Source organism: Leucoraja erinacea, chromosome 2 (assembly GCF_028641065.1).
Source record: "Leucoraja erinacea ecotype New England chromosome 2, Leri_hhj_1, whole genome shotgun sequence".
Classification (NCBI taxonomy): domain Eukaryota; kingdom Metazoa; phylum Chordata; class Chondrichthyes; order Rajiformes; family Rajidae; genus Leucoraja; species Leucoraja erinaceus.
The window spans coordinates 108,302,857-108,315,867 of record NC_073378.1 but is presented as its reverse complement, the minus strand read 5'-3'; the positions used below and the strand labels follow the sequence as shown (position 1 = coordinate 108,315,867).

Sequence of the window (13,011 nt, the reverse complement as noted above, 5' to 3'; positions counted from 1 at the left end):
CGTGGGCGTGGGCGAAACCACGGGATTAATGACGCGGCACGCACGGAAAACCCTTCCGCCGGACGTCCGTCACGTCACCCACTACCAAAGATCCTAGAGGAGCGCTCCTCCGGGATCTTTGCCCACTACGTTGCGAGTGGCTGCCACAGGGGGCAGTGTAGAGACAACAGGTGCTGAAACCCTGAGCACGTTCAGTAACATAGACAATAGGTGCAGGAGTAGGAGACCATTCGGCCCTTCGAGCCTGCACCGCCATTCAATATCATCATGGCTGATCATCCAACTCAGTATCCCGTACCTGCCTTCTCTCCATACCCCCTGATCCCTTTAGCCACAAGGGCCACATCTAACTCCCTCTTAAATATAGTCAATGAACTGGCCTCAACTACCCCCTGTGGCAGAGAGTTCCAGAGATTCCCCACTCTCTGTGTGAAAAATGTTTTTCTCATCTCGGTTTTAAAGGATTTCCCCCTTATCCTTAAGCTGTGACCCCTTGTTCTGGACTTCCCCAACATCGGGAACAATCTTCCTGCATTTAGCCTGTCCAACCCCTTAAGAATTTTGTAAGTTTCTATAAGATCCCCCCTCAATCTTCTAAATTCTAGCCGCTAGAATTTCGCCAATGGCTAGTCCATCCTTCTTTCTTTCTTTCCATCTTTCCAACTTTCTTTCCTTTTTTCCTACTTTCTCTCCTCCTTCTTTCCTTCTTTCCTTCCTTCCTTACTTCGCGGAGGGGTGTGTGGGCATGGCGGGTGTGTGGGCCCAGGGGGTGGGCGGGTTTGGCATGTGGGCGAAGGGTCGGTGTGGGCAGGGGGCTGGGTGGTGGGAGAGAGCTCGGAGAAAAGATGGGGAAGAGCCATGGGGGAAAGGGGGGCAAGAGCCAGCGAGGGAGACCAGAGGGGAAGGGGCTGGAGCTGGCAGTGCGATGGGGACTCACAGCGGGCGCTTGTAGCTGGTCGTTCTCCGCCGAGATCAGAGTCGCCGCGTTCCGTTTGGTAACGCCTCTGACTCCGCGCAGCATCGAAAATTGTGTCTGGTTGGAGACCTCCTCCGGCCATCCCCAGCTCCAGTAAATATACGCGATGGCGCAGGTAGGGGCGGACCGTCCCGTGGAGTGTCACCCCCTTTGTCTCGTTTTCACACCTTTTCTTTCCTTATCTCCCTCTTCCCTGAATCAGTCTGAAGAAGGGTCGCGACCCAAAACATCACCCATTCCTTCTCTATCTAGAGATGCAGCACATCCTGCTAAATTACTTCAGCATTTTATGTCTATCTTTAGTTTAGTTCAATGATACGGCCCACGGTCGATCACCTGTATACTGGTTCTATCCTACACATTATTGACAATTTACGGAAGCCAATAAATTTGAGATAGACAAAAAGTGCTGGAGTAACTCAGCAGGTCAGGCAGCATCTCTGGATAAAAACAATGGATGACATAGGTACACAGACAAGAGGTGCAGGAGTAGGCCATTTGGCATTTCGTGCTAGCACCGCCATTCAATGTGATCATGGTTGATCATTCACAATCGGTACCCCGTTCCTGCCTTCTCCCCATAATTCTTGATTCCGCTAGCCCCAAGAGCTCTATCTAACTCTCTCTTGAATGCATCCAGTGAATCGGCCTCCACTGCCTTCTGAGGCAGAAAATTCCACAAATTCACAACTCTGGTCGACATGTCATTAGCTTTCTTCACCTCCTGTTGTACCTGCATGCGTACTTTCAGTGACTAATATACAGACAGACAAAAATGCTGGAGAAACGCAGCTGGTGAGGCAGCATTAATGGAGCGAAGGAAATAGGCAATGTTTCAGGTCGAAACCCTTCTTCAGACAATGTTTCTTCCATAGATGCTGCCTCACCGGCTGAGTTTCTTCAACATTTTTGTCTACCTTCGATTTTCCAGCATCTTCTCAGTCTCAGTCACAGAGGCCGACGTCAGGAAATCCTTCAGAGGGGTAACCCTCGAAAAGCACCTGGACCTGATGGTATACCTGGTCGTGTTCTAAAAACCTGTGCGGCCCAACTGGCTGGAGTTTTTACGGACATTTTCAACCTCTCACTTCTGAGGTCTGAGGTTCTCACCTGCTTCAAAAGGGCATCAATTATACCAGTGCCCAAGAAGAGTAAGGTGACATGCCTCAATGATTATCGACCAGTGGCACTAACGCCTGTGACAATGAAGTGCTTTGAGAGGTTGATCATGGCGCAAATCAACTTATACCTGGACAAAAACCTGGACCCACTGCAGTTCGCTTACCGCCACAACAGATCAACGGTGGATGCGATCTCGCTGGGCCTCCACTCTGCCCTGGACCACTTGGACAACAAAAACTCATATGTCAGGCTGTTATTCATTGATTACAGCTCGGCATTTAATCCAATCATCCCCTCCAAGCTGGTTACCAAACTCGCCGAACTGGGTCTCTGCGCATCCCTCTGCAATTGGATCCTCGACTTCCTCATTCACAGACCACAGTCTGGTCGTATTGGTAGAAATGTGTCAGACTTGATAACATTCAGCATGGGAGCACCTCAAGGCTGCACTTTTCACTGCACCTCTGTAAATGTAACAATAATAAACCTAAATCTAAACACAATAACACTAGAAAGAGGAGGAGTGGGCAATTCTGTCATTTTTGCTTCCTCTGCCACTTGTAAGATTATGGCTGATCTTTTGCATCAGCATTATTTTCCTGTGCTGTCTTTCTATCTATTTATTCCATTGATAATCCATTTATCTCTGGCTTGAATATACGTAGCAACTCTGCAATACCACTGGGGGAGTGAATTCAATAATTCACAACTCTCCGAGGAAATAAATTACTTTTCATCTCTATCCTAACTGACTGACTCCTGATTTTGAGACAGTGCCTCCTGCTTCTAGACATCTTAGCCAGTGGAATCACTATTACTGTCAATCCCCATAAAAAGGCAGTAGATAGGACTGTTCGGCAAACTTTTGTAGCTTTGTCGGCGCCAAAACGTGGCGACACTTGTGTACTGCCTAGGTGAGACCTGTTGTATGATTTTACCGGGTTGTATGGTAAACGTAGCATTTCACTGTACCCAGGCACATGTGACAATAAACTATCATTTAATTGAATTGAGACCGTCCCTTATTCTTCCAAAGGCAAGAGAGTAGAAGCCTAATCTGCGAAAGCTCTGCTTGCAAGATAACCCACCAACCTAAGAATCAATTCAGTGAGCTTGCATTGCACTTCCATTGCAAGTATAGCATTTCCTCCCTTGGATACACAATAAGAACTATCAACAACTTTTCAGGTGGTGTCTCACCAAGGCCCGATATGGAACTCAAATCCTTGTGCGACAATGTTAACAAACACATCACTTCCTTCTGCAAGTCAAAAGGTCATTGAGATGAGTTGTAGTAGATAGAAAGGGTTAAATGCAAGTAGATATACTTAGAGATAATTCATTAAAATTAATCTCCCTAGTTGAATGTGGATCAAGGAGAAACTCAGTCGTCTTCCATATTGTGTGTACAAATAACAAATTTGTAAGACACTGGGTCAGATATTTTATAGCTACAAAAAATTGCTATGAAAGTGATGGATGTCAGGGGTTATGGAGAGAAGGCATGGGAATGGGGTTAGGAGGGAGAGATAGATCAGCCATGATCGAATGGCAGAGTAGACTTGATGACTGGTCGAATGGCCTAATTCTGCTCCCTTATGAAGATATAATTTCATGAAAGTATAATTAATAAAGCAATTCACAAATTTACAGAGTGAAAAAGAATAAATTCAGAGACCATAACATTATTTAAGTTATTTACATCACTATTTAAAGATATATAGAAATACATCTAGAAACTAATAAGAGTCAACATATTTCAAAAATGAATTTCATGCTTGTCAAATGTAACAGAATGGTAAATAAATAATTGATGTATAGTTGAAATAAAAGGAAATTATTGGATTATTACACCAGTACCAATTTTTTGAATAGACTTGAATTACTTGTATTCCCACATCGATTCATTCTCCATTGGCAGAAGGTGGGATCTACACTGGCAGTGGTGTGGTCACCATCGACATGAACAGGACTCCAGAATAAGAAAAACTATTTCAACGCGTGTTATTTGCAACACACTGAGGTAATTAGTTAATAAAAAAGAAAAGCTGTAGCACGGCCATTTAATGTGAGATGAAGAGAAAGTTCATTCGAATGGTGAAATTTTCAAACCTGGAGGTCAGTGGAGCCCTGATCAGTCATTGGTGATGTTCATTTATCCATATTAAAGCAGTTGAGGATACGGTGCAGAAAAATTGTACATTGGCCATGAATGGGACGAATCGTTGAGCAGGCTTTAAGGTGGCAAGGAGCCCATTCCTTCCCTTCATTGTGTTTTTTTCTGCTTAAATACAGTGTTGCCTCCGTCCACAAACGCAAACAAATGTCTCCAAATAATTTAAAACGACTTTCCAATTCCACAGTGAAACACTGCAAATGGCAGTTAATAACTTCGTTCGATTCCTTCACTGGCAGTTCGAAGATCCTCCTGTATCCCGTGAGAAAGTCCTGGGCGTGGGGTTACTGAAGTGGGAATGACGGCATGAGTGAATTCACTCGAATTAGTGAATGTTAGAGGGATTCACTTAGGGGTTCGACCCGAAACGTTGCCTATTTCCTTAGCTCCATAGATGCTGCTGCACCCGCTGAGTTTCTCCAGCATTTTTGTGTACCTTCGATTTTCCAGCATCTGCAGTTCCTTCTTAAACACTTAAACAGGCGATGGGAACATTCTGCAAAATAAAGCTTAATTGGGAACCAAAACCAAATATAGGAAATTACTCTTAATGTAGCTGTTATAGGTTAGCTTCATTTTCTATTATATTCGGGAACAATTACCCTTGGCAGGAGCTTGCAGGAAACTATCTCAACCAGGCAGTCTGCCCAGAATTGTTTTCAGCCATTTAGGAAATATCTACAGTTCAGGCCATATTGTCGAAGAATTTACTTAAAATCACTCGGTCTTGTCGGCTGGGGCGATTTTTATTTCCACAGCTTTCCTCTTGAAGTTGTGTGGAGATGAGTATGGAGGGAGTCAGCTTATGTTGAAAGCAGTTTCCTGCTCTGGAGAGACGATCACTAAACCGCCCATCCCACACCAGGCTGATTATACTGGGGTAGGGGATGCCTCAAGCTGCCCTTCCCTTCCTTTAGTCCCACCGCTGTGAGCAGCCGAAGTGGTCGCCTTGCTTCAGCCACCAGGTCAGTGCTGTTTCAGATCTTACACTTTCCCCTTCACGTTTTTGTTAGAACAGTAATTCGTGCAACATGCAGACGATTAAAAAAAAAATCCCCTCTGATGTTTTGTTCCCGTTCGAACACGGTTAGTTATTGAGCTGTTTTGCTTCCCTAGAATCAAGAATGCTTCTCTTGCTGGTCGTGTTGTCGTTGTGGCCCATCGTGTGTCTTGTTTCCACTCAGCGGCCAACTTGCGCTTACTACCTGAGCAGTAAGTAGTTTTCGTGCTGTTTTCTGTTTAACCAAGTGGTTATCGGATTATCAATACTTAGTCGCAACGTGCCAGTTAAATCCAGCGCTCTAACCACTGTACGATTGCTAACTCGTGCCGTAGCTATAGTAAAAACATCTTAAGTACTGGAGTAGCTCGGCGGGCCGGGCAGCATCTTCAGAGTATGTAAAAACATCGTTTTACGGCACAGACTGTATTAACCTTTCAACATAAGAGCAAGCACTGGAAATTAAATTTGCCTTGAATCTGTTTTATCTTTCTGCATGTTAAGAATACTTAATGTTATTTTCCCATGAGACAGGGGACGATTTTGACCCATCAAGTATATCTGGCTCGTAGACCAATCCCATTCCCTTATTCACCATGTAACCTATTTTACCCACATTCCCATCAACACAGCTCAGATTCACCTACTCACTGACGGCCAATTAACCTGCCAGGCACACAGCTTTGGTATGTGGGAGTAAACGGGAGTCCCAGGGTAAACCCATCCAGTCACAGGTAGAATGTGCAAATTCCACTCAGGCAGCAACTCTACGATGTTGCCACAGTTATAGAACACATACATGGGCATGTTTGCAATATTTATATTAACTACATGGAAGCCAACGTTGATCAGTATAAGTATCACCACCACCAATTTGGCCTGGCTCAATCATATTACCGCGATGGCCAAGAAAAGACATTACTTCCACTGATAACCAAGGAAATTTGGCATGTCTCAAATAACTCTTTCTAATTTTGACATGTATAGCATACAAATCATCCTATCCAGATGCATCACAGTCTGATATTGCAACTCTGTCCAGAACTGCAAGAAATGTACAGCTATGAGGGGGGAGGGGGGGGGGGGGTGGAGAAGAAGAAAGGAAGAGGAGGAGCCCGAGGGCTGAGGGAGAGCTGAGAAGGGGAGGAGTCAGCAAGGGCTACCTGAAATTGGAGAATTCAATGTTTATGCCGCTAGGGTGCAGACTGCCAAGCGGAATATGAGGTGCTGCTCCTCCAATTTCCAGTGGTGCTCGCTCTGGCCATGGAGGAGGCCCAGGACAGAGAGGTTGGATTCGGAATGGGAGGGGGAGTTGAAGTGCTGAGCCATAAGGTCAGGTTGGTTAATGCGGACCGAGCGGAGGTGTTAGGCGAAACGATCGCCAAGCCTACGCTTGGTCTCACCGATGTAGATAAACACTACAGATTCAAGAACAGCTTCTTCCCAGCTATTATCACACTCTTTGTTGGACAAATTCCCAATCTTCCAATCTACCTTGTTTTGGCCCTTGCTCTATGTTTTTTATCTGCGCTTTCTCTGCAGCTGGAACACTACATTATGCACTATTTATTTTCTCCTTTGCACTACCTTCTGTATTCACATATGGCATGCTTGCACCCATATATGGTATAATTTGCCTCGGGAGCAGAAAGCAAAGTTATATATTCACAAAGCAGATGTAGTTTGCTGCATTTGGAAGTAATAAACCAATAGCAATATCAGTAACGAAGAGATGGATGGGTGAATGGATCAGTGTAATTTGGGACAGCCAATATAATGTGTTGATCTCTAGTTTAAGAGGGGTTGTCCAGGCTAGAGGTAGAACGGTCCGGTTCAAGGTTTCTGCAGCAGCATCTGTTGAAGGAACTGAGTAAGACAATGTTATGGAGAGCAAATGAGAATCTTATAGATGGCACGATTATCAGGTTTAAAGCTCAGTCCAAGGCCAAATATAACACCAAGGTTGTGAGTATAGTTCAGCCTCAGATAATTTCCAAGGAGAAAGGTAAAGACAATGGCTTTACTTTCCAAAACCTTTGGAGGAGATTTCTGGTTTCTGGTCCAACATTGCTCTGCAAGATAATACAATGGAAGTGTCAAGAGAGGGCCAATGAAATGGTTATGGGCATTTTTATGTAGTTGTACAATCTGATGGTGTGTTTTTTTCTTTTTCTTCCAAGAAGCACTATATATGTGTATATATATATATATATATACACTGTATACGTGAAATTAGAGACGTCAAGGATCTTTTTTTTTTGGAGGACCTTGGCAATTATATTTTGGGGTAAGAAGGGACAGTTTAGCCTATGTCACAGTTTTGCATGATATAATTTGTGACTTGATGTGAAGCTATTTTAGTGCAGTGGCATGGGTAGAAATTTAATTGGAGGGTTGGGGTTCCAGTAACGATTGGGATACTGTAGTAATGTAATAGCCAAAGTGTTTGGAGATGAATGGGAGGTCCGAGAAGGGCAAAGAGTTCAAGGACTGTTATTTTTGAGTGATGAAGGTTTGAAATAGAGGAAATGGGATCATTAATAATGTCAACTAGTATGCAAGCCAAGGAGAGAAGATAGATGGATATCTGTTTGATGGGGATAGAGTTGTGAAGCACGAAGAAAGTTTCACAGATAGGGGAACTCATCCAAAAATTAGGCAAAGCCACAAATATGTTACCAGCACGTATGGCAGGGTACGTTGGGAGGCTAGAGTCAGGTATGGGGGTTATAAAAGAATAAGAATCATAAATCCAGCCTGGACAGCCATTATTTACCATTTTATGACTTAAGTTTTCTTGCACTCCTGACTCTCTTAAAGCACTCCCTTCATCAGTTCTCTACTGTTAAGCTTTCGTGACCTCTATTGCTTTATCATTCTTCTTTAGAAAAAGTTCATACGTAGTAAAGCACTCCCTTCATCAGTTCTCTACCCTTTGCTTCCTGCTTCTGGTAGTTATGTAAAATCAAAGAATTAGCTTTCCATTTCACAATGCTGAAGAAATAGAAGAATCTCATGCAGTTAAATATCCACAGTGATACTAATTATTCCTTGTTGAAGTCCTAAACTGTCCAACGGAAGGGCAGAAAACAGTGCATTTTCATGTAATTGGAATGATTTCATTTATTTGGAAATTAGACATCAAGTTGACATCATCAATCGTGTAATGCTAACCTCTAATTATGCTCTAATGTTTTGAGTTTCCTTTCATGTATTTTTAATTTTGTAGCTGTTAGCATGTGATTTTAAAAAGTCCTAAAGCAAGGAACCTTACTAAAAAACAGATAATGACCCACTGAAAACTGCAAAATACCAAGTGGCAAGTTCCAAATTATGTCTGCAGATTTTTCTTTAGTCTACAATGTAATAGTAATTTCTCAACTTCCACTTTATAATTTGCACTGGAAATAGAAAACAGCTACAGTTAAGTCTGTTGTATGTTTGAAAACTTTTCATGTTTTTAGTTCTACGCAAGCCCTTTTCAATTCATCCTCTAATGCTAAACAAATCTTGATATGAAAATGCCCCAATTAAGAAGTATTCTACCTCCAAATGCAGGTCCAATTTTAGATATTTAATACAAAATTGTACCAGTTTATTAATTTGTATGTAATGGCATAGAGAGTGCAATGATTTTTATACTTGACAATGACTGTTATATTTTCTGAACATACTTATGTCTATATCCAAATATGCTGAGACTGAGTTTGTCTTGAAATTCACTCATATTCAAGGATTGAGATGATAAAAACAGAAATGTAATATGAATCACCAAGTCTCATCTGAACACAATACCACCTGGCATTCCAAGATGAGGCCTGGGAATTCTTATTCTACTGCTGTTTTTATAATCTCAGTGTACTTTTTTTGTTTGGTTTTAAAAGGAAAAAAGGCAGATCCATAATGAAAGAAATGCTGAAAAGTAGAATATATGTTTAGTATTTATTGTGCTCTTACACTGGAGTAAATCCATCATTAGCTGTTTCCAACTGTGCCCAGTGAGATTTTAAGTAATTGCTTACTAAATGCTATAACTTGTCATCCTGAGATTTACATCTGTGTGACTGTATTAGAAAATCAGGTAGAGTGCCTTGAATTGTCAGCATATGTATTATTTATATTTAGCAGATATTATTTTAGTTTTTCCTTAATTGCAAAATGATAAACTATTAATGATTGTAACAAAGGTATGTCTCAATATAGAATTTAGTTGTGGAACTAGATCATGAAAATGTAATGACAAAAAAATCTCTTAAGGGGATGTATCAAATACATTTTTCGAGTGCATATTTTTAAATGACATGCTTCCTTTCCTGCAGGGCGTGTGAGTGGCGTGTTTCATTATGATCGGCAGAATCGTTATTCTTTGACTTTTCCTGCTGCCAAACTGGCTTGTGAACAAAGCTTTGGAGCTGTGATGGCAACTAGGGATCAACTTCATACCGCTTGCCTTTCTGGTCTAGAGGAGTGCAGGGCAGGCTGGCTGTTGTCAGGAGAAGTAGGTTATCCGAGGATTCACAGAAGCTGGAAATGTGGCCTAAACAAAGTAGGCATAATATCATATGGTGTCAAAAAAAACCTGCAGGAAAAATGGGATGTGTATTGTTATAAACCTGATGATGACTGCTCTAATTATAATAAATTGCTACAACTGGAAGACAACATTTTAAACAGCAAATCAGTGAACATGTCACTGCTCAGAACATTAGCTTCCTCAAGGAAGAATGTTTCCAAGAAACAAGAAATGCCTAAACCAAAACAGATCAAGACACAGAAAGATATAAATGTTCAGTTTTCCAATATAGCAAAACCATTGTATCAGAGTGAGCACAGTACACATCTATATAGCACGGACACATCAACCTCTGTCCTATCTGTAAAATCGTCAACTGCTTTTCACATCAACAGTCTGGAAGCAGAGAGCAGTAAGGAACCATTGCACATTGAGAACTCTGATAAATGTTCAAATTGTAAGCATTCATTAGAGACTGAAGAAAAAGGCAAAGTTACTGCAGCTTTTGATACAAGTGGGACTAAAAATGAAAACCAAACTGAAGTGATAAGAAATTCATCGACATCTTCTGCTGCAGAGTTGTTGCATATTTGGAATGTGCCTGTGGATGGATTTACAACCTCTACAATCAATAATGATGCAGGAGATGAAGGTATTAGACCTTCTCAAGGTTATTTTAATCAGCAAAAACATGTTGGGGTTGTTATCCCAACTGCTGGCCTTGAATCTGCTAAACCCAACTCTCTGGGGAGTGCGTATAGAGAAGACCCAGAAGAAAAACAAATTATGGGAAAAACGAGGGGGAGGGTAATATAGCGGAATAAGAGATAGCGTGGAGGAGAAAGATGACAGTAGATTGAGAGGGAGAGTGGATGGGGGATGGAAAGTGGAAGGAGGAGGTTGAGGGAGAGGGGATAATGTTAACAAGAAAAATAAAGGAAGAGAGAAGAGGATAAGGGAAGGAGTGCGAAGGATAAGAAGAAAGGTAAAGAATAGACGAATGAAGGGAAGAGAGATGTGGGGAGAATGAGAGAGGTGTCGAGGAAAAGGAAGAGTGAAAGGCGTGAATGAACAAAAGGAGGAGAGAGAGATCGACCAGAGAGAAGCCCATAACGACAAACAAGCCAGGGTAAAAGATGAGAATCGCACAAAAAACATCAGATTGGAGGAAGAGAACCCCCCAAAGGAAAAGAGCAGACTTACCATAGAGCTCAGGAAAGAAAGAATACAGAAAAAACGGATAGAAATCCTCTGACTACGATAGAGGAGAAATAGGCCAGAATTACACCTACATGGGAACCCCATGACACGCGAACACGCACCACCTCGGCTTTTATTGTACTTGGAGGGACTAGTTTCCCTGTGTGTTGCGGACTGTATATCGTTATTGTCTCGCCAACAGAATTCCACGCCAAAACTTTGTATCCCTGGGCGTCGCGGTAAAGTGGTTCCCGGGTTAGGCAAAAGGAGTTGCGGGCAATGGCGGTGACACTGGCGGGAACACAAGCCAGCGGTGTCGCGGAGTTAGAGGAATGGTGGGCTATGTCATGTGGGGATGAATGCAGTGTCGAGGAACCACGCGTGGCACGCTCTCAGAAACGCGGCCTGGGTTCAGCCACCCCTGACAGGTGCGACAGGTCATTACCAAGATTGAGCGCAAGCCGAGAGCGGGCCCCCGGCAAACCCCATGAGGACGGGAATGGGGAGGGGACCCGGAAGGCAGCGGGGTTGCGGGAGGCGCGCCCAGCGCGCGCGGGAGCGGAGGCCTGGTCTGGAGGGGGGGGGAACGCGGCTTACTAGGTAAGAGTGAGTCGGCCGCAAAACTGGGGCAGGGGTGGGACAGGCGTCCTGGGCTTTGAAACCATGTTCATCCCGGCTAAAAAAAAAAGCCGAGAGTTACTTGAAGATCGGAAACTCCAAACAAGACAGCTGTATTGTACCTGTCAGACGTCTCGCACCACAGAGATTGTCTTCGGCATTAACCTGACACGGGCTAACTGCGCAGGAGCACAAGGTACAGATTAAGGGGAGAATAGATTCTGGTCACACAGGTCTGAGACGCAGGGTAAGAACAGAAACTGTGATACAGGGGGGGGGGCAAGGTTCCATGATTACTATCATCCTGACTAGAGCGCCCACCGGGTCATTGGCTATTTAAACTGCTTCTATTTTTACAGGACTTGGAAGGCTAGCGCCCCGGGGGCTCTCCAAACCCCCAAGGACTCGCCGCGAAGCGTCCGTACGCACACATCCTGACCCACGGTAGGGAACCGTTTTGCTGGAGCACACATCGCCTAGACACCACCAGCCGACCGCAAAAGTTGGGTCGCGGAGGAAGCGGGACAATTAAATCACGCACCCGATCCTGTGCGTCGAAGTCGATAAAACCTCCGCTCGGGGGCTGTGCACTCTACAGACACAGGGTCCATCGGGCGCCCTTGTTCTAGTCAGGGATGGGAAAAATTTTGTTATTGGCATCGGGGTGAGGAAGGGTGTATAGAATCGCATGGTAATGCTCTATTATGCACTTAACACATCTGACCTGCATAAGCGATCCCGACCTCAGCTGGATAATAGTTACCTCTGGTGCGGGTCAGATGGGAGTGGATTAATTCTTGGATTGGTCAAACTTTCCCCTCCGCGGACCAAGCTAGAACCTTTCGTCTCTAAACTGGGGTGTCTTTCTTCTTCGTCGGGATACGTACAAAGACACGCCATCACATACAAACTCAACAACCCCGCAAGACGCAAAAGTCGCACAACTGATGACAGCGTGTTCCTAGCCAGCGGACAACAAACAACAATTTATTAGACAGCTTTTGAACCTAACAATCGCGGGCAACTGCTTCTATCACAACATGTCGTCAAAAGGTCCACGCTAACCATCTGTTATTTAGTTGGCTATTATGACCACATGTGACACCACACGCACGGACACACAGGACACAACACCGAGTACCATACCCGCGGCTCGCGTTCACACACATTTGACAGCTGAGACTGTCCTAGCACTTGCCCTACGCTGTGTGAAGTGCTGTCTGCGCGTGATTGACACTCTCCCAGCGCAGCGCCTGCACACCGATACAGCACAACAGCATTCGCACAGCTCAAATACAACACACACATGCGCGCATACACATACCACGACACATACCACCATGAACCCCAAACCAGACATGCACACAGCCCGCACCTGCCCGGGCACAATGGTCTGTACCGAAGAC

At 44.0% G+C, this 13,011-nt stretch overlaps 1 protein-coding gene across 1 annotated transcript; it reads left to right on the top strand.

Moving 5' to 3' along the window:
• The first annotated feature begins 3,800 nt into the window (after positions 1-3,800).
• LOC129705993 (uncharacterized) lies at positions 3,801-10,603 on the top strand. The gene is made up of 3 exons (XM_055649967.1): positions 3,801-5,239; positions 5,391-5,486; positions 9,594-10,603. The coding sequence occupies exons 2-3, from the start codon at positions 5,399-5,401 to the stop codon at positions 10,601-10,603; spliced, it is 1,098 nt and encodes a 365-aa protein (XP_055505942.1). The 5' UTR covers positions 3,801-5,239; positions 5,391-5,398.
• Positions 10,604-13,011: the final 2,408 nt, after the last annotated feature.